The sequence below is a fragment of the Microtus oregoni genome, unplaced genomic scaffold (genome assembly GCF_018167655.1).
Source record: "Microtus oregoni isolate MIOR12 unplaced genomic scaffold, Mior012 000006F_ref0000085, whole genome shotgun sequence".
Lineage (NCBI taxonomy): Eukaryota > Metazoa > Chordata > Mammalia > Rodentia > Cricetidae > Microtus > Microtus oregoni.
Window position 1 is genome coordinate 55,998,726 of NW_024543065.1, and position 26,100 is coordinate 56,024,825.

General features: G+C 51.6%; 2 protein-coding genes across 4 annotated transcripts in view; both read left to right on the forward strand.

The window, feature by feature from the left end:
* LOC121449124 (Fc fragment of IgG binding protein) overlaps window positions 1-26,100 on the forward strand; it is a 75,653-nt gene that overhangs the window by 15,884 nt on the left and 33,669 nt on the right. For 2 of the 3 annotated variants that reach the window (XM_041653349.1, XM_041653347.1), the window contains exons 8-19: window positions 1,955-2,540; window positions 2,633-2,832; window positions 3,987-4,128; window positions 5,058-5,395; window positions 5,925-6,498; window positions 6,798-7,414; window positions 7,898-8,444; window positions 9,408-9,979; window positions 10,312-10,885; window positions 14,426-14,625; window positions 17,221-17,604; window positions 19,651-19,922. In XM_041653349.1, the coding sequence (XP_041509283.1) occupies window positions 1,955-2,540; window positions 2,633-2,832; window positions 3,987-4,128; window positions 5,058-5,395; window positions 5,925-6,498; window positions 6,798-7,414; window positions 7,898-8,444; window positions 9,408-9,979; window positions 10,312-10,885; window positions 14,426-14,625; window positions 17,221-17,604; window positions 19,651-19,922 (5,006 nt within the window). Of the gene's footprint in view, window positions 1-1,954; window positions 2,541-2,632; window positions 2,833-3,986; window positions 4,129-5,057; window positions 5,396-5,924; window positions 6,499-6,797; window positions 7,415-7,897; window positions 8,445-9,407; window positions 9,980-10,311; window positions 10,886-14,425; window positions 14,626-17,220; window positions 17,605-19,650; window positions 19,923-20,031; window positions 20,193-26,100 lie in introns of those variants that run through there. The other variant, XM_041653348.1, reaches the window with a different exon arrangement.
* Window positions 24,413-26,100, forward strand: part of LOC121449239 (IgGFc-binding protein-like) — a 35,154-nt gene continuing 33,466 nt past the window's right edge. Inside the window, exon 1 of the mRNA XM_041653539.1 lies at window positions 24,413-24,467. Coding sequence (XP_041509473.1) covers window positions 24,413-24,467 — 55 coding nt within the window. The remainder of the gene's footprint in view (window positions 24,468-26,100) is intronic.

The window sequence follows — 26,100 nt, forward strand, 5'->3', positions numbered from 1 at the left end:
AGAGTTTAGTGCATGTTTGTCTGTCCCTGAGCTTGAGAAGGACATAATGGCTGTGCAGACATGTGGGGGAGGAGAGCTGCGTAAGGACACAGCAGAGGAAGAAATGAAAGGACCAGGGGCAGGATGCCATGAAGTCCTGCCTCCAATGACCTACATCCTTCAGCTAGGTCCCACCTTCTAGAATTTCCAGAACCTCCCAAAATAGTGCCTCTGGCTGGGAGCCAAATAATATGACCCTTGCAGAGATCGTTCACGCAACAGTGAACAGAATCCATGAACTAGACCCTTGCTACATGCTTTTCTGAATAGGAAGAACTGGATCTCACACGGAGACCAGCATTTGAGATACATGGGAGTATCCCCCGCTGACATGCAGCACACAGCCGTTGTTCTGGTAGCACTAGGTACAAGAGCTGTCGCATGCCCTGGGCATGGGCTACAGAGTGCAGCATCTTCCCTAACGAGCCCCAAGCTCTCAGATTAGCACCTGACAAGTAAGCAGCTCCAGACACGTGGGGACAGTCTCTGTCCATTATTCGCATCTCACCAAACCCTAGCATCCCTGTGACTGTCCCTCACTGCAGAGGGAGAAACTGAGCCCAGACATTAAATGACTTGTCCTTATTCATGGACAGCCTGCTAGGGAGGAATAGCTGTTGATGTCTTTAGGACACTCTAGACATGCCTGAGCATGTCTTTCCCCTACCCCCTCCCCGACTCCTCACAGCTCTGTAAACCCAGTGTGCGGGGTGTGTGTGAGGACAGGCACATATATAGTGACCGGGTGTGCACCTCCAGGCCTGGCTGAAACCAGAGCCCTCAGGTGATCTTCAGGTGAGGGATGGAGCCTGACTGCATCCAGTCACAGGGACAGCAGCAACTCTGAGTGCCCTTGACTGTCCACTTGCAAACACAGCCCTGGCCATGGGAGGGGCTCCCTCGGGTGCAGTCCACAGCCCAAGCCTTCGCACACTTTGTATATCAGAGTCCCTAGATGACACTCTGCAGACAAAGCGCCCGATCCCCCTAGACAGACAGGAAGCAGAAACACAGGTGAATCCCTGCCCAAGGGCTCAGAGGGGTAAAGGGTGCGCTGAGCTTCAGACCAGCGTGTGCCTCCAGGCTCAGTCACCATGTCACCTGGTAAGGAAGGATCCCCTCACCCAGGCTGGTGAGGTCACTACCCCTCTGAGACTTGTAACAGTTCCCTGGTGGCTGCTGTGACAAAATGCCACAAGCTTGCTGACTTAAAATAACACACGTATACTCTCATCATTCTAGATGTCAAAAGTCCAGAATCAAGGCAGCAGCAAGGCCACGCTCCTCTAGAGGAGGAAGGGGGACCTTCTTGCTCCTCTAGCTTTGGGTGGCTCAGCTGTCCCTTTGCTTGGAGTGTCCTCAACATCCACGTCTCTGCCTGGATCTTCCCTCTTCCCGCCCCCCCTCTTCTTTTCTCTTCTCCCTTCATAGGACACTTGTCGGTCCAGCCTAATCTAAAATTATCTCACTTCAAGACAGTAACTCTAATTACACCTGCTGATCTTTCTTCAAATATGGTTGCTTTCTGAGGTTCTTGGCAGACATATCTTTTTATTTATATATGTCTCTGTGAGTATGCGCGTGTGCTGTGGGTGACTACAGAGGACAGAGAGGGGCGTCAGGTCCACTGGGGCTGGACTGACAGGAGTTGTGAGCTGCTGGATGTGGGTGCTGAGGCTTGAACCCTGGTCCTCCGAGAGAGTAGCAATAAACGTTCTTAACTGCTGGGTGGACTTACCTTTTGGAAACCACCTTTCCACCCACTACAAGACACTATTACTATATATAGTTTACAAATATGGAAACTGGGGCCTAGAGAAATGAGATCACACAGGATTTCAGTGTTAGGTAGGAACATTTAGGGACAGCTGCCTCAAAGTGTGTCCTCTGAAGCTTGGCATTCTCTGTCTCCCAGGTGGACGGTGTGGACATGAAGCTCCCAGTGGATCTGGATGGGGGCAAGATCCACGTCTCCCAGCACGGATCTGATGTTGTGATTGAAACTGATTTTGGCCTGCGTGTGCTCTATGACCTCATGTACTACGTGCAGGTCACTATCCCATCCAACTACTACCAGCAGATGTGTGGTCTGTGTGGAGACTACAACGGGGACCCCAAGGATGACTTCCAGAAGCCAAATGGCTCACTGGCATCCGACCCCACTGACTTCGGGAACTCTTGGGAGGAAGTTGTGCCTGACTCCCCCTGTGCGCCAACGACTCCTCCCTGCACAGGGGACAGCTGTGGCACTGGCTGTAGCCCTGAGTTGGAGGACAAGTATTATGGGGTGGAGTTCTGCGGGCTGCTCACCAGCACCTCAGGGCCACTGGCTGCCTGCCACAAGCTGATAGACCCCAAGGGTCTCTTGGAAGACTGTGTCTTTGATCTCTGCCAGAGTGAGGGGAACCTGAGCATTCTCTGCAACAACATCCATGCCTATGTGAGTGCCTGCCAGGCAGCTGGAGGGCAAGTGGAACCGTGGAGGACCGAAACTTTCTGTCGTGAGTTACAGGACATGGAGGAGTAGGGAACAGGGAGGCCGGGGCAGAAAAGGAGTAGAATCCACACCCAACCCTGCATTTTCTCCTTGCAGCATTGGAGTGCCCCCCTCACAGCCACTATGAGGTCTGTGCAGACACCTGCTCCCTGGGCTGCTGGGCTCTCAGTGCCCCGCCCAAGTGCCCAGAAGTGTGTGCTGAGGGCTGTGAATGTGACTCCGGCTTCCTGTACAATGGAAAAGCCTGTGTGCCCGTCCAGGAATGTGGCTGCTACCACAATGGGGTCTACTATGAGGTAAGAATCCATCCATCTGTACAGAACCCAGGGCATCTTCCTGGACACCCCCTCCCGCTGCTTGTTAGCACTGTAGCCTTTCCATCCTGCAGCCTCTTTAACATCTCTCTGCTCACCTCTGTTCCCTGTCATCCCCCGTCCTCCCCCATCCCCGGAAACCCTACTTTGGTCCATGTTGTCCTTTCCCAGTCCCCACTTTTTCTTCTTTTGCTATACCCTCCCCATGACTGTGGAGAGATCTTTTGAAATATGATCATGGGTCCTGAAGTTTTAAATCCTTCACTGCCTCCCCAGATCAAGACTTAACTTTTAATCCCAGATCTGAGCAGAGGTGTTCTTCCAGGTCTGGAGGCTGAGATTTTGTTTGTGACACCAGGTGCTCACTCCCTCCGCTTTCCCTGTTCTCTCCCACAGGGGCCCTCTAACTTGAGTGTGTGTTTGCTTAAGTCTGGCTCCTTTGCAGGATTGAGGGCTCCTGGGAGCAGATGTTGTACATGCTGTTATCATGAACCCATCTTATCATGTATATACGTCACACACACACGCACGCACACGTGTCTGCACACACACACGTGTATATATAGCCTGCCTTCATATTATGGAAATTCTCAAATGTGCATTTGTTGAGAGAACACTGGTTTGAATCACTATATTCCTGTTCATCACTTGGCTTTAAAACCGAGCTCCCCGCAAGCCTAGCTTCATCTTTCCTCACCTTCCCAAAGCAGCCTGCATTACTGAAGAGCTCCTTCTCCGATCCCAGTTCTCCTTCCTTGGACTGGTCCTGTGTCTAGCTGTCCCTTACAGGTGAAGAAGCTGAGGCACAAAGAAGCTAAGCAGTGTTGTGCAGTCGTCCAGCTCAGGAACAGCAGAGCTCCGGAACCTTTGCTCTGGCTCCTTAACTCCGCTCCTCCTGAGCAGCGACGATCAATTAAGTGTACACTGTGGAATGAATGGGCAACTACATGGATAGTGAATGAGCAGCTGGATGAGCTGGGCCTCGCGATCACCTGTGCCTCAGTTTCACTGACAACGGACCACGCTGCAGAGTGGCCACTTTGTTAGCCCAGTGCTTTTTTTGCCCGGAACGCTGGGCATGCCGGAGGGAGTCCACACCCCTCTGGTTACTGATGGCATGCTCTCTGTCCCCACAGCCAGAGGAGTCGGTTCTCATTGAAAGTTGCCAGCAGCAGTGTGTGTGCCATTCAGGAGAAGGCATGGTGTGCAAGAATCACAGCTGCAAGCCAGGACAGGTGTGCGAGCCCTCCGGAGGCATCCTGACCTGCGTCACCAAAGGTGCTGTACAGTGGAGCCGGGCTGGTGTGTGAGGACACAGGACAGGGGCTGGGAGCTGAGGGGGCATGACTTCATGGTAAGAGGTGCAAAGACCTGTGGGTTGAGGTGTCAGACTTTGGGAGGGGATTCCAGGAGCCAAGGGCAGAGGTTACCCAGTCTGGGTGTCAAGGAATCTTAAGGGATTTAAGATTGCAGGACACTCAGGGCAAGATTTTGATGGTGGAGATCTGCACAGGGATCTCACTGGAGAAGGCGCCCTGCAGCCACTGGGTGGCAGAGGATCCTGCAGGGTGGAGATGCAGGAGTGAACCCCACCCCACCCCCTGGAGTACTGGAGAAATCAGCTGGAAGCAGCCACCTAGTGCTTCCAAGCGACCACCTAGAGAGCCAGGGTCCCATGGGTCACAGGCCAGTGGCTCAGCAGAGCAGGTTGTCAGGACAGGGGGCCTCTCTCCCCACAGACTCCATAGTGCCCTCTGCTTTCAAGGCTTCCAGGCTGATTTCAAACAGGCAACAAGACAGAGGAGCAAGTGTGAAGGCTGGACGCCTGGGCACCAAGCTGGAGTCACAGAGAGAGAGGCACTAGTGGAGGCTTGGGAGGGGGAGGCCTTGAGGACAAGCCCCAGAAGTGAGATCCTGGCGCTCGATGGAACACCCAGGAATGGAGTTTCGCACTGTGGGATATCCAAACCCAGAGACTTAACGTGAGGACCACAGGCATAACATAATGAAATTTCTGGACTCCTAGTGCTGGCTTCTCAGGGTCTGGTCTTACACAGCAACTTCAGGGCCTAGGGCTCAGGTATCAGGACACTGGTCACACCTGCATCAACAGGCAAGAGCTGGTGTCCCTAGCAGAGACCTAGGGGGATGCTGGGAGCAGCCATGCTTGTGGCGAGCCTCAGTGTGTTTCTCTCCTCTCCCCACAGACCCATGCCACAATGTCACTTGCCGGCCTCAGGAGACCTGCAAGGATCAAGGTGGTCAGGCCGTGTGTGTGCCCAACTATAATTCCACATGTTGGCTGTGGGGTGACCCTCACTACCACTCCTTCGATGGCTGGAACTTTGACTTCATGGGCACCTGCAGCTACCTGCTGGCAGGAACTGCCTGTCCTGGGGTCAGTGCCGAGGACCTGATTCCCTTCACTGTCACAACCAAGAATGAGAACCGGGGCAACCCGGCTGTGTCCTATGTGAGACTGGTCACTGTGACTACCTACAACACCAACATCACCATCCACAAAAACGAGATTGGCAAAGTTCGGGTATGTTAAAGATGATGGTCCCAGGAACACCCAGGGGCAGGAGGCCAAATGAACCCTGGTGTAACTAACAGCAGTTAGGAGCTGGAAAGTCTGTTTTCACATAGACATGGAACCACATTGGGGAAATTACAAGAGAGGGCAGTCCTTTCTTGGGAATGAAGCGTAGCCCTCTTGCTAACATTCACAGTAGACTCATGATGTTGGCCTTCATGTAGACCAGTGGTTCTCTCCCTTCTTACTGCTGTGACACATTCATACAGTCCCTGAAGGGGTGGTGACCCCAACCATAAAATTATTTTCGTTGCTACTTCATAACTGCAATTTTGATACTGTTATGAATCATAATGTGAATATCTGTGTTTTCCGATGGTCTTAGGCGACCCTGTGGAAAGGTCGTTGGACCCCCAATGGGGTGGGCCTAGATTCAATCCCCGACACATTTCTGGGGAAGGAAACATCTAGAACAGAGACTCAGAGAGAAGAGCAGAGGGAAAGGAAATTGACCCCACTGGTCTCCCTCTCTCTCCAGGTGAATGGAGTTCTGATGGTCTTGCCTGTCTACGTGGCTAGTGGACGGGTTTCAGTGGTCCACGGGGGCTTCAAGGCTATTCTGGTGACAGACTTTGGGCTTCAGGTCACCTATGACTGGAACATGAGGGTAGAGGTCACACTGCCCAGTAGCTACCATGATGCAGTGTGTGGGCTCTGTGGAAACATGGACAAAAACCCCCAAAATGACCAAGTATTCCCTAACGGCACAACGGCACCCTCAATACCCACCTGGGGCGGCAGCTGGCAGATTCCAGGGTGGGACCCTCTTTGCTGGAATGAATGTCAGGGTTCTTGTCCAGTGTGCCCAGAGAACAAATTGGAGGAGTATGAGGGCCCTGGCTACTGTGGACCTCTGGCTCCTGGTGCAGGGGGCCCCTTCACCAGCTGCCATGCCCTTGTGCCTCCTGAGAACTTCTTCAAGGGCTGCGTGCTGGATGTCTGCATGGGCGGTGGCATCAAAGACATTCTATGCCAGTCACTGGCTGCCTATGCTGCTGCCTGCCAGGCCGCTGGCATCCAAATCACAGACTGGAGGACTCAGGCTGGCTGTGGTGAGTGATGGGGACCAGGGCAAGGGCTGGGCTGGCTCCACTTCCACCCTTTGGGTCTTTCTGCTGGCTTCTGTTTGTCGCTGTCTCCTGGCTGTCTCTGTGTGTCCCCAGTTCATCATCTCTGTCTGCCTCTCACGCCATCTGCTCTACTATGTCTCGGCTTCCCTCCCCGACTGCGTCACTGGATCTGGTAGTCTCCCTGTCCTCTTCTGTCTCTGCTAATGACTCTTGCCACTCTGTGCCCAGAGGCCACTCCAACACCATTCTTCATTTCTCTCCCGCCCTTCTTCCACCCACAGAGATGTCCTGCCCTGACAACAGCCACTACGAGCTCTGTGGCCCACCCTGCCCAGCCAGCTGCCCATCCCCTGCACGCCACACAACCCCAGCTGCATGTGGCGGGCCCTGTGTGGAGGGGTGCCAGTGTGACCAGGGCTTCGTGCTAAGTGCTGGGCAGTGCGTTCCCCTGGACAGTGGCTGTGGCTGCTGGGTCAATGGCACATACCATGAAGCAGGCACCGAGTTTTGGACTGATGCCAGCTGCTCTGAGAGGTGCCGCTGCGAACCTGGAAGTGAATCTCTGAATTGCACGTCTGCCAGCTGTGGGCTGGGTGAGGAGTGTGCCTTGTTGCCCTCCGGTCAGCTCGGCTGCCAACCAGCAAGCATAGCTGAGTGCCAAGCCTGGGGCGATCCCCATTACATCACCCTCGACGGGCACCGGTTTGACTTCCAAGGCACCTGCGAGTACCTGCTGAGCGCACCCTGCCAAACACCACCCGCAGGGACTGAATACTTCAATGTCACTGTGGTCAATGAGCACAGGGGCAGCCAGGCGGTCAGCTACACCCGCAGTGTCACTCTGAATATCTACGGGCTCAGCCTGACCCTTAGTGCCCGCTGGCCAAGGCAGCTACAGGTGAGTGGGCTGTGGGACACGAAGCCTCTGCTGGACAGGAGAGATGAGGGATAGACCATTCTCAGCTTGGCAGGACCATGATGCTGGGTTCAGCCTACACTGTGAGACCAGGACGGCTGGAAGTAAAGGCTTCCCCAGACTCAGCCTTCTGTTATTCCTCTGTAGGGAGGAGTGTTGAAAGTACCTGCTTCACGGTAGCACAAAGAACCAGAGACATGGACTGATGAGGTGGTTCACTTTTGTTAACTCAGCTCTTAGAGACAGCGGTAGGAGGGTTGCAGAGACTTGTAGAAGCCTAGCCTACACTAGTCGTTCCTTATTACAGGAGGCAACAAATAATATAAACAAAAACAAAAAGTCCATGACTCCACGTGTCTTTACTCTTAAAATAGCAGGGGCAGTAACCTACTTTGAATCCCTTATCTTATAAGTGGTGGAAACACGCAAAACTCTCGGCGCCTCTCACCTCTCTCCCCCCTGTAGGTGAACGGAGAGTTCGTTGCTTTGCCCTTCTACCTGGACGAGCGACTGAGCATTTACCTAAGTGGAGCAGATGTAGTGGTGAAAACCGCAGCAGGGCTCTCCCTGACTTTCGATGGCAACAGCTTTGTACGCCTGCACGTGCCTGCAGCCTATGCAGGCACCCTCTGTGGCTTGTGTGGGAACTACAACAAAAATCCCAAGGATGACCTGACAGATGTAGATGGAAAACCTGAGGGCTGGAAGGTGGGCGGAGCCCCAGGCTGTGACGACCAATGCGAGTCTGAGCCTTGCCCAGAGACCTGCACACCTAAGGAACAGGAATCCTTTAGTGGCCCCAACGCCTGCGGCATCATCTCAGACCCCGCAGGTCCACTAGCACCCTGCCACAGCCTCCTGCCACCCATGCAGTACTTCGAGGCTTGCTTGCTGGATGCCTGTCAAGCTGAGGGCCATCCAGGAGGTCTCTGTCCTGCCGTGGCCACCTATGTGGCAGCTTGTCAGGCTGCTGGAGCCCAACTTGGAGAGTGGAGGAAGCCAGACTTCTGTCGTGAGTACTGACCCTTGCAGCTCCACAAAAACAGGGTCTCCCCCAACTCTTTGCAGGGGCTCTAAGACAAGAGTCCTGTTGTTCTAGTGAAGCTCAAGGCCCAGCTCCTCCACCTCCTGTCAGAGATACATCCTGGCACTGATACTGAAAACCACCAGTGGGGTAGGGAAGAACCCAGCTACACACTCAAAGTCACACAGCCTGGGTGCAGACCACTCTGGAAGGGACATTTTGCTAGTGGACTTGGATATGACCATTGACAGTTACTCAGCAAGGAGTGCGTGTCAGAGGCCAAGGGAGCTATGCCCAGTCGGAAGCCCCTGGACCATCTCCCACACTGGACCACTGCCACACACACAAGAGTAGTCAGAGAGCCCAGTGAGACCCTACACTGCCTGCCACACACTGGTCAGATGTCAGACCCCTCAGCTGGAATCAGGACCTGTCCTGGGCAGATCCAAGCAGACTGAGTCAGGAGGTGGGGGCAGCACATTCAGGCAGATCTGCTGAGTCAGGGGCACCCTGTCTATGGCACCCAATCACATACACACTGGCAGGGTCACACCCTGAGACGGAGGCTGTCTGAGAGACCAGCCGGTGCTCCAGTCATGTTGGCACCATCTTCCTTCTCTTCAGGCAGGTGACTGGTCTCCCACACACATGGGTCCCTAGTCATGCACCCCGATGCAGCCATGGTCGGTTCTGGTCTGTTCTGGTCAGATGCATGTAGTTGCATCCCCCAGACAGTCCCTTGCCATAGATGTCAGCATGGCACACCCTCCTCAGGAAGACGAGGTCACACCCCCACACCTGAGCTCCCAAATCAGTGCCCCTGTCATATGTCCTACGTCACGTCCCATAGCAATCCAGCGGCCCCGGCTCATCTCAGGCAGGCTCTGACACACTAGGCCTCCTGCTGCCACCACTGCCTCTGCCTGACTCTCCCTTGCTCTGTCCCCACAGCCCTCCAGTGTCCTGCCAACAGTCACTACCAGCTCTGTGGTGACTCCTGCCCTGTGAGCTGCCCAAGCCTCTTGGCCCCAGAGGGCTGTGAAACCACCTGCCGGGAAGGCTGTGCCTGTGATTCTGGCTTCGTGCTCAGTGGTGACACCTGTGTGCCCGTGGGCCAGTGTGGCTGCCTCTACAATGGACGCTACTACCAGCTGGGTGCCACATTCTACCCAGGCCCTGAGTGCGAGCGGCTCTGTGAGTGTGGGGCAGATGGGCAGGTCACCTGCAAGGAAGGCTCAGACTGCAAGCCCTATGAGGAGTGCCGGATAGAGAACGGTATTCAGGCCTGCTATCCCTCTGGTTGTGGCCAATGCCTGGCCAATGGGGGCATCCATTATGTCACTCTCGATGGACGGGTGTATGATCTTCATGGCTCCTGCTCCTATGTCTTGGCCAGTGTCTGTGACCCGAAACCTGGAGATGAGGAGTTCTCCATTGTGCTTGAGAAAAACCTGGCAGGTGAACCCCAGCGAGTGGTGGTTACCGTTGCAGGCCATGTTGTGGCCCTGGCTCATGACCCACAGGTGAGTAGACACAAACCTTTCTAGAGTTCTGGTAGGGACAGGACCCCACCTTGGTCTCACCCTCTAGAGTTTCAGTAGAGCTTGGAGAGTTCCAAAGTATGGGAACAGCACAGCCCTGCCCTGACAGTTCTGGGTTTGTGGGTGAAAGTTTCCACCTCAGAGTCTATTGTAGTCATGGCCCCATCCTGGGAGTTTAACAGGACCTGATTTTAGCTTCAAAGGGACTTAGTTCTTCAAAGAAGATCTGAGACAGACGACGCTCTGTGCAGAAAATTGAGGACGTGCCTTAAACTGAGTTGCTGTCCCCTCATCCAACTGACTCTTCCACCCAGGTGACAGTGGATGACGAAGCTGTGGTCCTACCCGTGACTGTAGACCGTGTGACCGTGACTGCTGAAGGCCGGAATATGATTCTGCAGACCAAGAATGGGCTGAAGGTTCTCTTCGACGGCGATGCCCATGTCCTCATGTCCATCCCTAGTTCCTTCCGTGGACAGATCTGTGGCCTCTGTGGGAACTTCAATGGGAACTGGAGTGACGACTTTGTGTTGCCCAATGGAGACTTAGCCTCCAGTACTGAGGCCTTTGGAGAAGCCTGGCGAGCTCCAGGCTCCTCCCCAGACTGTGGTGAGGGCTGTGGGGACCAAGGCTGTCCTGTGTGCTTGGCAGAGGAGACAAAAGAATATGAGAAAAACGAAGCCTGCGGCAAGATGCAGGACGCCAAAGGCCCCTTCGCGGCCTGCCACCAGGTTCTGAGTCCCTTGGAATACTTCCGCCAATGTGTATATGACATGTGTGCCAATAAGGGCAACAAAACATACCTCTGTCAAAGCCTGGCAGCCTATACCGCAGCCTGTCAGGCAGCTGGTGCAACCGTGCAGCCCTGGAGGACAGAAGACTTCTGCCGTGAGTGTCTGGGGACCCCTCTTGGAACCTTCTGGGCTATGGAGAAATCCCTGCCTGTGACAGGGCCTCCTCCAGCCCTGCCTCAGCATCCTCTGTGGCTTTCCTCTTTACTTCTGACCCGGGGGGTCTCAGACTCTAGTCAAGAATCCACTCTCCCCAGAGCTCACACCCACCTCTTCCCAGGGCCGTTCTCAGCTTCCTGCAGTGACCTGGAAGGGAGTTGGATGGATTGAGAGCCCACAAGAGTCCTGAGCTGTGGCTCACTGACCCCTCCCACAGACATGGTGGCAACCGATAGACCCCCAATCCTGGACCACACACCTCTTTCCAGTTTGCAGGACAGGGACAAGTCATGCCAGACTCTGCATGACAAGGCTGATGTTTGTTTCATGGCAGAGTCATTTCTCCTCAGTCTCCTGAGGGCTGGAACTAAACACAGTACCATCAACCCCTCCACAGCATAGCAACTGTCCCAGTGATAACACTAGACACTATCTCCAGCTCTGGACTTCCATTGCCTCCTGGGTTATTTCCTGGTGATCCTTAAATCTGAGTACAGCATTTTATGCCAAACCCGATCTTTCTTCTCTATCCCAGTGCCCATCCGATGACAGCCACACCACTCTGATATTGCTTAGTTAGAGCCCAGAGTTATGCCTATCTTTCTACTCTCCTTGCTTCAAGCCTCGGCCTATGACTCCCCATCCCATTCAAGCCTGTATCTGATGTTCTCAACCAGCCACCAGCCATGGCCACTCGAGCTGTCGATCCCACTGGACACACGCTCTTTAGCACAGAGTCCTCAGCGCTGTGTCCCCTGCAGCATTGTGGTAGGTTTTGTGCTGTGGCAAATGCTTGAAAGCAACCATTTTTGAGGATTTACATCGGCTCAAGGTGTCAGTCATTTGTGTTCAGCATGACTGAATGCACGCTTGAGCCTGAGGTAGGATGGGGTTATGGCAGAAGCAGACAGAGGTGACCAGACAGCACAGAGATCAAAGCCGGGAGCAGGCAACAGATATTCTTGAAAGGCTCAGTCTAGCTGATACACTTTCTTCAACCAAGCCCAACCTCCAAAAATCTCCATTATTCCTCAGTAACACATAAAACCATATATCCATCAGTGGATTGGCCATTGATAAGTTCAGATATTTGTGACTCAAGTACCAGTCAATCACTAGACCACCAAGAAGACCAAGTCTTCAGTGTATGAGTCTTTGGGGGAACAGTTCATCTCCAAACACTCTACCCCTGATACCAGCAGACTCATATCCATGTCATAACGAAAACTGTGTCATCTCCAAAACTCCCCAAAGTCTTTATAGTTCCCACATTGCTTAAATGTTCGAATCCAGAGTCTAAACAAGACTCAATGTAGACCCTTAGATGTGTGCCTCTGCAAGCAAACAAACAAAGTACAATTGCACATTTCCAACATCCATTGGTATAATGGGGTGCACATTCCTGTACTAAAAAGGAAGATTGGACACTTATAAGGGAAAGATGGAACCAAAGTAAGATCAAAACCTAGCAGGGGAAATATTGACACAGTGTGAGCTCCAAAGAGTGTGGGAGGGAGCCCATAGTCTATAGGCCTTATCAGCTACAGGCCTCATGGCTTCTGTCTTCTTCTTCTTCTTCTTCTTCTTCTTCTTCTTCTTCTTCTTCTTCTTCTTCTCGTTCCTCCTTCTTCCTCTTCATTTTTTAGTTTTTTAAGGCAGGGTTTCTCTATAGCTCTGACTGTCCTGGAACTCATTCTGTAGACCATCCTGGCCTCAAACTCAGAGATCTGCCTGCCTCTGCCTCCTGAGTGCCTCTACTCCTGCCCAGTTTTCTGTCATACTTCTTGCCTGCTGCTTTCCTCCACATGCCCCACATCCCTGTTTTCTCTAACTCCCTGGAATCTTCAGCTTCATTCTCACAGCTCTTGCCTCACCCGCTCAGGGGTCCACATACAGATCCCATCCTCGCTACCCATGGCCTGGCCTCTCAAGGTTATTTTTAAAATGTGGGTAGAAGCCACTGGCCCCCATAACTCTTGCATTCCACATTTTCACAAACTCACCTCCATGCAGATGACTTCAGTGTCTATCACCAGCTCAGACAGTTGTCTGAGTCATCTGGGAGTGCCTGGGAGCGTAGTGAAATTAACTCTGGGTAAACAAGCATCGAGGTGGCCCTGAGTGAATAAGGTGTCCCAGTTGCTCTCTTTCCTCAAGGGAAAGGTCTTTCAAGTTCACACTTCCCCCTTTTCAGATTATGATAGCCCAGTCTTGATGACTCCCAAGACATCCTCAGACCATGGTCCTTGTTCTCCAAGTTCAATGTTCCTGGTTTCATTCTAGAACCTCTGATCTCATTAGAAACCATTTGTCAAATATTTATGCTCTGATTTTGTTCTTGATACTGACTATAAACCTGACAAAACCGGCCAGGAGCACTATGCTATAGGCGGAAGGCTCTGCAGCTTTGGTATGTCCTCTGTCGGGTGGAGCTTTCCGCCCGACACCTCTCAAACATACTATCTGTTCTGAGCTCACACCAGAATTCCTGTGAACTCCACTCACCGAGCTCCAGGTTTCTATAGCCCACTTCTCCAAACACCTCCCATGTGAGTCACATTGCCAGAGTCACAACATCAGCCTTACATCTTCTTAACAATTTTTGTGTTAGTTCCTTGTGGCCATGAGAAGTACCTGGACATCTGAAGAGGAGGGTGGCTTTGCTCTGGTTTGTGGGCTCACAGGTTTCTGTGTGGGGGTGACTTGTCTGTCAAGGGGGGCTGTGCTGAGGCTGATCATGGAAGAGAGGGCATGACCTGTTGACTGAGGTTTCTGTCCTACCCAGTTCCCGCAGTCGTTAAATCCCAAAGAAATCACACAGAGTTCTACATTAATTATAAACTGATTAGCTAGTATCTCAGGCTTCTTATTAACTCTTATAAATTATATTAGTCTATAATACTTGTCTGTGTTAGCCAGATGGCATGGTACCTTTATTGGCGAGGCAGTCACATCTTGCTTGCTCTGTGTCTGGGTGATGACTTCAGACTGAATCTTTCTCTTCCTGGAATTCTCCTTGCCCCACCTCTACTTTCTGCCTGGTTGCCCCGCCTCTACTTCCTGCCTGGCTACTGGCCAATCAGCGTTTATTTAAACTACAAGTGACAGGATAGAGATCATGGTCCCACAGCAATGACCAGCAGAGTTGCCCATTTCATGGTAGCCAAGAATCAGAAAGAAAAGGAAAACCAGAGACAAGATAGAACCCTAGTAAACTACATACAACTAAGTATGTGTCTCACCAAAGGCTGTCGAGTCTGTGGGTACGCTGTGCAAATCATGAATCCATTGACTAGGTCAGAGGCCTCTCAGTCACTGCATACAGCAGCTGGAGACCCACTCTTTTTTCTGTGAATGAGGAGAGGGGGTACCTCACATCCAGATTACAATAATCACTCATCCCAGACCTAAGATTCAGTAGATGCAGGCCATCAGCATCCTACAGCACACGTGACCCCCTTGCCTCCTCTCCCTACAGCTCTCCAGTGTCCTGCTCACAGCCACTACTCTGTCTGCACAAGCTCCTGCAAGGGCTCCTGCGCTGCTCTCGCTGGCCTCACCCAATGCAGCACTCGCTGCTTTGAAGGATGTGAGTGTGATGATCACTTCCTGCTCTCCCAGGGTGTGTGTGTTCCTGCCCAACAATGCGGCTGCACCTACAATGGCCACTATATGCCGGTGAGCAGGGACTCCAAGCAGGCAGTGCGGGTGGAGAAGCTGGAGGGCTGTTCAGAGTTACTGTGCTCTGGGTCTCTGTTCAAGGGTGGGGCATGGGGACCATCACCTTTCCCCAGCTGTGTCTGCTGTACTGAGTCACCCCAGACTGAGCAGGTCAAAGCAAGAGAACTTAATTCCCCACAGTTCTGGAGACCAAGAGTCAAGGGTCAGGCTCACTGCACTAAAGTCAATGCGATGGAAGGCTGACACTGTCTTAAGAGGTTCTGGAGGAAAATCTACTCCTTTTTCTTCCACCCTCTGGTGGCTTTGGTCATTCCTGGGCTTGGCCACACCACTCCAGCATCTGCTATCACTTCTCTGGGTGACCTGACATCTCCCTGTATAGTCCTTTAATGAGTGTCCACGGGATTCCCCACCTAGACAATCAGGATAATTCTCCATCTAAACAACATTAATCACACCGCAAACACACATTTCCATTTAAGGTAGCATGCTTGGTCCCGGGAATTGGGAATTGCTATCTTTTGGTGTGGGATCATTCCTCCACTACTCTTCCCTCTCTGAACTTCTTCACCTGCAGAATGGTTGGGTCAGCATCCTGGCTCCATACACATTTGATGCTCAGGACAGTTGGTACCCAGTGAGCACAGGATCATCCTCCCGTACATCACATTCAGCGAGAATAGAATCTATAGCAGTGCAGTGGGTGGCTCAGCTGCCAACATTCAACAGTGTGATCTGGAATTTAATAGTTAATTTATCCTTGTTGATGCTTCTCGAAAGCTCCTTGTGTGGCCAAGTTTGTTTGAAATGTTAATTCATCTTTAATCGTAGCAGTCCAGCAAGATAGATATGCTGGCTGTTCCTCCCATTTTACAGAGACTGCCTAGACAATGTCTGCCATTTGCAAAGGGAGCCAAACTCTTCTTCCTTCGGGTCTTACTGTTTCCTGGCAGTCGTCCAGGGTCCCCTAGGTTATCTCGGCAGCCTCCCAGTGTTCTCACAATCAGCTGTGCGCCCCAGACCAGTGCTGATCCCCTTCTTTTACCTTCTAGCTTATTCCAGAGCATCTACCTCCTAATCTCACATTTAAAAATAAGGAAATTTATTTATATGACAGACGACAATTATCAAAACCAGGAAAGTAATGTTGACTCCACACTGTTATCTAATCTGTAGATTTTAACCATAGTTCACCAGCTGTTCCAGTAAAGTCGGCTACAGCAGTTACTTCTCTCTGGGTCTGATGACCTCACCAGAGAGTGAAAGGAGGTAGAAGAGAAACTGTCTGCAGAGCCTAGGACCAGAGTCGGGGCTCTGAGAGCCAAGGGAGCCTGAGAGGGGCATGGAGAAGGAGCAGCTGGTGAGGGATGAGACTCAGGGGAGGTCGATGTGTGACTGGGGTGAGTCCTGCAGGAGCCACTATGCAGACATGCACAAAGCTGAAATCAGAGTCTTTACTGTCAGCCGCATCTGCATTGGGGAACTTGTCCAAATCATGCAGCCCCGAGTCTTGCAGTCCTTTGTCTCTTTTGTGTGCTAAAACCACATCCTGGTTGTCACACTTCAGTTAGCAAGAAGCAGAACTGCAGAAGCCAGAAAGCAAGGTCAGTACATTTAGGGAATTTTCTGGAACTATGGACCAGGACTTCAATGGATTAGGTCTTTGTTTCCATTTTGGCAGGTTTCAGGGCCTACATGCTAGGTTCTAAGGTCAGAATGGTTTCTCTTACATGGGGGCCTGTTACACATGGGAATGCATGTATCTGTGCTGTCACTACCTGTACCCTGTAGGGGTGCACTGCCCACCCTTACACATATAGTTAGCTCTTACAGCGTTACAGATCACGTCTAATGGGTCACTTAGGCCCGTTTTATTTGGTTCTTATAGCCATGTGTTTCTAGTCTGAGCCAAGGATTCTGCTCTCTCCTCACTTAGCTTTTGGGTGTTATACTCACTTGATGGGTCCCGTGACATTTGCTTGGTTTCTAGGCTCATGAATTTACTCTGTCGCTGTAAGAAAACAGCTAATGCAAGCTACTTCATGGAGGAAATGGGCTTATAAAGCTCACAGTTTTGGAGGCTAGAAGTCTAAAGAGCACTCGTGATGCGGGCGCTCATGAAGCCCCCTCTGCATGAGGCCATGGCAGGAGCGTGTGTCTGCCTCTGTCAAGGTGTAGCCCCTCCCTAGCCTTTAAAGGCCACCATGTGTCAATCCTGGGAGTTCTACTTTGGTGACTCTATTAATCTAATCACCCCGCGGAGTCCTCACTTCTAAAAATGAAGTTTCCAATCTCTTTATACATACCACTTTGAGGAATAAACTCCTGAATGGGTTCAGGTAGACAAGCCATATTCAAGCCATAACAAATAGCCTAGATTCGGTAACATTATCGCCATGTGGTCTCTCATTCTCCGGTTGGCCTAACTCCTGCTTGTTCCCACAATAACTGGGCACAATCTGAGGCAGAGACAGAGTGGTGACCGGATGAATTGCCTGACCTCTTAGAGCCATTGAGACTACCGTTGGGGAGAGGACACACGGCATCTCTCGCCTGTGTGAATGCACACCATCCACCCCTTTCTGTGCACAGGTGAACTCCTCACTGTTGACCTCAGACTGCAGTCAGCTCTGTTGCTGCTCCGGAAGCACCGGCCTGTCATGCCACCCAACCAGCTGCCCATCTGGCCAAGTCTGTAAGCTCCAAGACGGAGTCCGGAGCTGCCAGCCTGCCCAAGGTGTTTGCTCCATCACTGTGGGGGCCAACCTCACCACCTTCGATGGGGCTTACAATGCCATCAGCTCCCCTGGTGTCTATGAGGTTTCTTCTCTCTGCCCGGGAATCCAGAAGCCTGTGCCCTGGTACCGTGTGGTTGCTGATGTCCAGTCTTGTGATGGCAATGACAAGATCGTGGACAAAGTCCACATCTTCTTCCAGGATGGACTTGTGACTGTGACCCAAAGCAACGACGTGTGGGTAAGCCTGGGCACAGAGGGCACAGACGTCTTCCCTGGGCTTTCCTTCTTCCTATCACGGTATCCTTCATCCTGGCTATCCAGTGGTTTTGTGGTGTTTCCCTCATCTAGGTCTCTGCACTTTTTCTGGATTTGTACCTGTCTCCAGCGGTCAGCCTGGGCCCCTCTCCTTGGCCTGAGTTCTTACACTAAGTAACAGCATAGCTTTGTTGTTGGTCTTAATCAAGCCTCCGCTGGTTACCAGTGGCAGGAAACAAACACAAACTGCCCTAGGGGAAATGAATGGACTGGGTCCATATCTGGGAAACCCCAGCTACCCTGTCAGTTCACACCTTTAGGTTTCAGACTTGCTGACCAATTGTTCAGCTTCATTCCCAGAGAGCAAAGATGACCAGCGTCTGCCTCAGGCCTGTAGTCTGCCACCTTTGCTACCTTAGTACAAAGTGATCTAACGGAAGTCCCTGTGATGCATCTCATGAGGCTGGTGTATGCCATGTGCCCAATACTGGAATTAGTCAATGAAATCTGAAGCATAGCATGCTATAATTGGCCAGGCTGGGGTCACATATCAGGATTCCCCCTGAGCCATTCTCAGAGAGGCGCCATGATTCCCTCAGAGGACTCGGCATATAGTTATGCTAATAACTAAAAAAGATCACAGTGAAAAGGACATGAGGCCAAACCAGCAAGAGGAAGGAGCCACCTAGTACAATCCTATAGACTCAGGCACTCGCTCCCAAGGGTCCCCTACTGGAATCACGGAGTCCTTAAATCCCCCAACAATAGTCATGACAAAGCCTGGGAAGTATCTTCAGGGAAGTTCATATAAGCATCACTTCAAGTTTCCAGTGATGCTGGTTACATTGGCACTGTCTGCCTGACATGGACAAAAATGGCTCCCACTGTTACCATCATGAGAGAGCAGTCCAGATCACCACTTCCTGCCAGTACCTAGACCACAGCCTGACAGCTTGGAGGTACCAGGAAATCCTGACTTTTGTGAATAAGCTCAGCCTTCTCAAGGCACCATGCTGGGTCACTGAAACGACTCAACCAATTCTTACTGCAGAGTTTGTAGCCAGCAAGACTGTCCATCCGCTGCATCTCTGTGTCCTCTGCTGCAGTCATCCCTTGTTCCCCTCCTCGCTTCCAGCGTCTGCACCTACTCATTCTTTGACCCTTCCTCCCTCCCTTCCTCCCTCCCACCACCCTTCTGTTTTCTGAGATCTGTCTGTCTTTCCTACCTCTGTACCTACATTCGCAATTCCATGAGGGAGAGATTCGATGGATCAACATTTGAGAAAGAGTGGGAACATCTCTTTCCAAAGAGTTTCACCAGGGAATCTAACATAAGAAAGCTTAACCCATTGGGGAGAACAAACAGACGCTGGGAGACAGTCACAAGGCTGCTGAGTCTGCAGCCTTTGACGAGAAACTGGAGTTTTCCCACATGGTTATTACACTGCCGAGATCGTCACCTTCATTCAGACACAAGCCCAGAAGAAGAGCTGATGTGGTTGCATTTGCTGGAGACCCAGTTACTTGCAGACAACCCGGAGGGTCGTTCCCTTTGAACATTATGATTTAATATTTCACATCTGGAATTCCTGGTTTGCTTCTCTGTCTGGTACAGAATGTTTTGCACCAGACCTTGGAAAGTTGTGGAGAAACTTTGATCCATGCCCCACTCCTCCTCTTTCTATCCTAATCAATGTATCAGAAAGATATCCTCCCAAAACTTGTAAGTCGCTATTGGGCAGGTGAAATGGTTTAGTGAGGAAACGAGCCACCAAGCCTAATGGGACCTGAATTTGATCCCTGGAACCCACAACTAACTCCTGACTGACCTCCACGTTTGTATCAGGGCATGAGCGTACACATTAATTAATTTTTTATTAGAGCAGCATAAGCATGCACAGCTCCAGCTGTCTTCCCACCTGTCCATCCCTCATGTACCGCTCCTCTCCAGGCCCCATCATCGCCTGCCCGTCCCTTTGCTCTTCTGTCACTCAGGTCTCATTTCTCCATCTCCCCTCCCCCACACCAGGTAAATGGTCTCCGAGTGGATCTCCCAGCTAGCGTGTTAACATCTGTGTCTGTGAAGAGGCTCCCTGATGGTTCCATGCTGGTCCACCAGGAGGGAGGGGTCCAGGTCCGGCTTGGAATAGATGGGCATCTGGATGTGATGGTCGGTGATGACCATGAGGGCATCCTGTGTGGGGCCTGTGGAAACTTCGATGGGGACCAGACCAATGATAAGTTTGGCTCTCAGGAGAACACATCAATGGAGAAATGGGAAGCACAGGACTTCTCCCCATGGTGAGGCTGGAGAGTGGACACCAGACTTTAGGGGAGTGGGGGAGGAGGCAGTGTGGGCGGGTGGGTACTTAGTCTGCAGCATGAAAAGCTAAGTGTCTGTCTCTTGCAGTTCCAGCTGATCAGTCAGAACTGGCAATGGACACTTCAAGAGCTGCATCTTCCCGAAGCTACAGTGATTGAAGGATGCCCTGTGTGTCCCTTCCCTGTCCCTCCCCCTTGCTGAGCCACTGAGGCCACATCTGAAAGCATTGAGTAAATGTCTTGACCCAAGCTGTGTGCCAGTGTGTCTGCCTCCTGCTGTCTCCCCAGCTTCCTCCCCACAGTGGGAGACATGGATGATGATGACGTCTATGACGGGTGTCTACTAGGAGGGGACGGGGGCTCACATGTGGGGCGCGGCAGGTGAAGGAGCAGATGGCCAGAGTGGGGAAGCACTGGGGAGATCGGGAGTCATAGAGACAGGGGACTAGAGGAGTGGATGGTGAAATGATGGAGGACAGGATGGGGAAAGAGGTGGAGAAGGGAGGGAGGGAGAGAGGGAGAGAGGGAGGGAGGGAGGGAGGGAGGGAGGGAGACAGATAGATAGTTTCTGGCTTTACCATTGACAAGCCTGGTGAGTCGTCTGCTTCCTCCCTGACTTGGTCCCATCACCTGTAAATAGAACAAAGGCTCGGATTTTCTCAGAGTTGGAGTGAGGATTTAGTTCCTGAGTTCAGTCAACAAGGCAAATGAACAGAGAAGCTGGTGGAGGCCATTGAAAGCTAGGAGGAAAACAGGAAGACTAAGCAGAAGAGCATGGCAAAGGCTGCTGCTTTAAGATAGCAGGAAAGGCCTCTCTGGTTTTGGTAACATGGAGGTCTTTTGTGAGTTTTGGTCAGCTGATGGTTGGGAAAGCTTGGTTGGAAAGAGTCCCAGAAGCAACTATGAAACAAAGACAGGAAGTACAAAAGTTCCTTTCAAGGAGCTTTGCTACAAAGTAGCCAGAGCGGCCCTGTATTTTATCTGTCCACATCGGGCTTCTAGAGGGCTGGCACAGAGTCCGAGAGCTGGAGTCAGTTTACAGTTTGAGGATGTGAGTGAAGGTGTGTGATTTGGGGTGGGGATCTGGATGGGTGCTGAGGGCAGTGCAGTCAGAAGGAGGTGCAGGACCATGAGACATTGTGTTCTCCTCGGCCCTGGATGACCTTGCAGGGCAAGGGCCAAAACACTGGCTGTCTTCTTGGTCCCTTACCCTCTTCAGCTTTGACCCCCAAGTTTTGGTTGACCCCCCCCCCCCGCCCCCAGGAAACGTGCGCTCATCCTGAGGAGGAGGTAGCGGCCTTCATTCAAGCTCCTCTTACCACTCGCAATGAACATGTTTGGAAACGAGTCCTATACAGTTAAAAAGGCTGATAAACAACAGAAAATACAAGTAATTATCTTGATAAGCATGAAACACTTGTTCTTTAAGCCAGTTCTTATAAATGTTACCAAGAACAGATCTTAAGAAAACCTCCTTGTTCCAAATAAAGAATCAGGTTCCTGTTTTATGTCAATATGCTGCGTTTTGACTTTATGAAATTTAAGCCCTTTTTGTTTTTGTTTTTTGAGAGATGGGGTTTCTCTGCTGGGCCCTGTCTGTTCTGGAACTCACTCTGTAGACCAGGCTGGCCTCAAACTCACAGAGATCTGTCTGCCTCTCTCTCTCCAGTGCTGGGATTAAAGGTGTGCACCACTTCTGCCCAGCAAGAAATCTGAATCCTTTAAGAGTGTGTGGTGTGTGTGTGTGTGTGGTGTGTGTGTGTGTGTGTGTGTGTGGTGTGTGTGTGTGTGTGTGTGTGTGTGTGTGTGTGTCGGAGACAAGGCTACAGGATACCGCCACCATTTTCTTCACTTCACATCTGCCTTCCCGGCTTCAGCTCCCCAAGCAATTTATGACTTTATCACTGGGTTAGTCTGTTAGCGCATTTATGATTTTATGGAGTTATTGGTAGGTGACGGAGACTAAGAGGCAGGGCCTGGTTGAGGAAACGAGGTCACTGAGGAGATACCCTTGAAAGCCCCCACTAATGTTTCCTTCTACCCTGTCCCATTGCCGTGCCACTGGTGACTTGCCGCTGGCTGAAAAATCGATGGACCCAGGTGAGCAGCCCCACCCATTCCCCTCTCCTGCCTCACTATATCCATTCTGCTCTTTATTAAACCGTAGGCGTTTTAGACACAGCTTCACAGAGTTAAATAAATGAAGCTTGAACAAAAGCAACACAACCTAAAATAATATTCCCCAAGAGACCCTGGCTCTTAGTCCCTGTGCCTCGGAACCAGAGAAACCTTTCCCTACATTCACACTTCAAGCCAGATACCCCTTTGGCTGTATGTACTTTTCTCTTTTTAAAAAAGATCCTTTCCATGCATTTCATACCCTGGAAACCAACCATGCCAAGGGAGCCTCTTCCCTGGGGTGCCTTTCCTATGTGAGAAGCTTCTCTGGTTTTTAAAATAATTCCATCTGCTCTATTCGCTTTCACCTTGTCTGAGGCTTCAAATGTTCTCGAGCCCCAAGCTACACATGGTTCCCACTTCCTCGCTCCCTTCCCGCCTCGTGCCTGACTAGAGCCAGCCAGTGATAATCCTTCTACCGAACGAATCACTCCGTTTCTGTTAGATTCAGCCTCGCCCAATTAAACTGTTCATGGGCAGCATGGAGTAAGAGTCTTAGCCAGAATGTAGCATAAATGGTCTTTACCACTGTTCCCAAGTCCTTGTTCCTGCCTGAAAGCTCGTAAATTCGGTCTCCATTGTCCACATTTCTATTGGCATTTGGGCCTTTGATTTTCCACATTAGTCCTGAGTGCTCTGTTTTCACCCTCTGGGGCTCCTTCCTCCAGCATCCACATCTGCCTCCAAATCCTTCCATGGCTGTCTTTGTAACAAACTGGTTCCAGAGATACAAGGACCATAATGTCAGATTTAGTTACACTAACGACCCCTCTTCTCTGCACCAATTTTCTCATCTGTTACTTCTGTCATGGTTGTGATTTTTAAAAAAAAATGCCTAAGAGAAATAACGAGAGAGGAAGAAAACGTTTGGGCTCATGGTTTGAGAGGGTGCAGTCTACCGTGGTGCGCAGGGCATTCCAGCTAGAGCATCTCCGCCCATGCAGGAGGTGGGTGGTTGGTTACATCAAGCAAACAAGCGTCAGAGCAGGACAGAAACAGAGGCATGTATAACCTCCGAGGCCTGTCCCTGGTAGCTTGTTTTGATTTGCGAGGCCTCGTGCCTCAAACCTTGTATCCCACAACCTCATCAAACAGTACCAGTTGCTGCAACCACGTGTTAAAACACAATAGCCTGTGGGAGACCTTTCAGATTCAACCAACAGAGTATGGGTTGTGCCAGCCTTTCGGGAGACATGGATCACATCCAGAAAGTCTATATGCCCTCTGTTACTTTTGCATCCTGAAAGCCCCTTATGACAGCTCAGGAAAATTCTAACGTCGGAGATGATAAGGCATAGATCCATCCCCGAATTAGTTTTTTCTCCATGGAGAGAGATGAAGCAGGGGAGTATCTCAAATACCAAACCAAATAATTCTCTGGGCTGAAAACCTCATGTCCTACACAAGAACCCAAGTCAAGGCCGCAGATCATACATCCCTAGACAGTTTCCCTCACTAGGATTTAGAAACGAGATGTGGGTGGCTTCGGACCAGGGATCAGCCCATTGGGACTGCAAGGAGCCAGAACCCGGATATGGACCTTTATATTGTTATAGGTAGAGGCCAAAGATGGGAATCTGGCCAGCAAGCCAACAAACACAATCAATGCTCACCCTCCATCCCCACTACATTGCTCAAGAAACCCAGGCCACTGGCACGCTACTCCCCAGCTGTCCCCCTAAGGACACCACTCTTTCTGAATCAAATTTTCCCGCATCCCCTGGGTGCAGGCGCCAGCTTATCTCAGCCCTCCTGGAGCACAAGCTACAGGTTCATCCCTCCACGGACCGTCAGGACTCACTATTCCACCGGGCCTGCTATCAGCGGCCTCCTCTAGGAAGCTGGCACCGTCTGCCTGGCATGTGGCCAGCGGTGTGGCCTGAGGGAACAAGAAACTCCACTATATAGCTCAGTCCACGGTCTGCTCCTGCAGCTCCAGGGACCTGCAGGTGAGAAGGAGCAGGTTTCTCCCTAGAAGGACAGCTATTCTCCTCTGGCCCCTCTTTCCAGACCTCTTATCTTTTCCCTTGAGGCATCCTCGGGACATCGGGATACCCAATTCCTCTCCCTGTTTTCCCGGACTCTGAACTCCCTAGCTCACTCCCTACATCTGGCTAGAAGTTGCCCACCCCGTCCACACACCTGATCCATACACCTGCCCAACTTCATTCCCTCCTCAGCCTTCCTGCACCCAGGTAGCCCCTGCTCCAGGACTGTCCCCTTCTGCCACCTCCATGACAGTCTCCACCAGGATAGCCTTATAGGAGTCTCCGTCTCTCCCTGCTGCAGGTATGGGATCCCTGTGGAGCTGGTGGGCGCTCTGGGCCGGAGTAGCCCTCCTGTGGGGTAAGTCAGAATGAGCCCTGTCCATGTCCTTGGGAAACTTGCCTGCCTGGGTCAGCATCTCTCACTTATACCCTTCCATCGATCTTGCCAGTATCCCCCAGGCTAGCTGACATGGAAGTGGCAGCCTGGGAATAAATAGGTAGGATTCCCTTCCCCATGTTTGGAGTGTTGAAGTCTACCCGTTTCTACTTTTAGGAGACTTCATCTATACGTCCACAACCCTCCTTTTCCCTTCCTTCCTCTTGTACACACCACCGAGACCTAGTAAGACAGAAAGCCCACTGGCAACAGAGTCCAGTCAGACTGTAAGCCTCAGCTAGCCAACCAGTGTCGTCTGGAAGGTAGAAGGGGAGGAATGAAAACTGGGACACCATACCACAATCCCAGTCAGTGAAAGAAAAGAGCAACAACTTATTCTAGGTGGAGCACAGTGCTCCAGGGTCCACACTGGCCACCTGGACTATTCCATACATTTCTAGTCCTCATCTGGCCCTGCTGTATTCGAGTTCAAGAGCCCTGTGCAAAGTTCTCAGCCATCGGGGCAGTAAAAGCGGAGCAGGATTAGAGATGAACAAATGCTGCACGGGGAAGGAAGGAAATAGGACCAGAGATGAACAAATGCTGCACGGGTAAGGAAGGAAAGAGGAGCAGAGATGAACAAATGCTGCACGGGGAAGGAAGGAAAGAGGAGCAGAGATGAACAAATGCTGCACGGGGAAGGAAGGAAATAGGAGCAGAGATGAACAAATGCTGCACGGGGAAGGAAGGAAAGAGGAGCAGAGATGAACAAATGCTGCACGGGGAAGGAAGGAAATAGGAGCAGAGATGAACAAATGCTGCACGGGGAAGGAAGGAAATAGGAGCAGAGGAGGAGAATTATGTCAAGAGGGTCTCGGGCACAGGTTTGAAATGGGGAGGAATAGCTAAGTGGACCCACAACTGCGTTTTCTTAAGGGTTGACCCAGGAGGCCACAGTGCACCCCAGGAACACTGGTGGGTGGGGAAGAATTCCTCACGGCCTTCCTGCAGAATTCCGAGCCCGGGTACAACACAGCCTCTCTCTGCGTCTTCATCTCCAGTCTGTCAGAGAACACCACCTCTGTCACCATCCTCAGCCAGGCCAATGGCACCTCCCAGAAGGTCACAGTGAAGCCTGGAGAGTCAGTCATGGTCAACATCATGGTCAGCTACAATAGCTTCTAGCATTCCGTGCTGGTCCACTCTGACCACACCGTGGCAGACTGGAAATTAGGTGCCAAGTCCAACCTGGAAGAAATGGCACTGTTGTGCCCTTGTGGAGCCCTGGACACTGAGGGCCTTGTGCTCACCGCCCATACCTCTCTTGACCACCTTTTCCCCACCTTTCCTGCTTGTTCCTCTCTGGCTCCCAAAATCAACTGGCCCGTCCACCTCTGACCATTAGCAGCCCTTGCATCCTTCCTTAATTCTACCCCCCCCCCTTTTTTTTGCCAGGAACACGATTCAAAATACTTACCACCCACAGTGACCCAAAAGCAGGGCACTGTGAGAATTCCCCACTGTTCCAGCATCCACCTTTGTGGGTTGGTTTGTGGGGAGGTTATAGAGAGTCCTAGGGAGACGAAGGGAGCCAGGGCGGAGGGCTCTTTGGGAA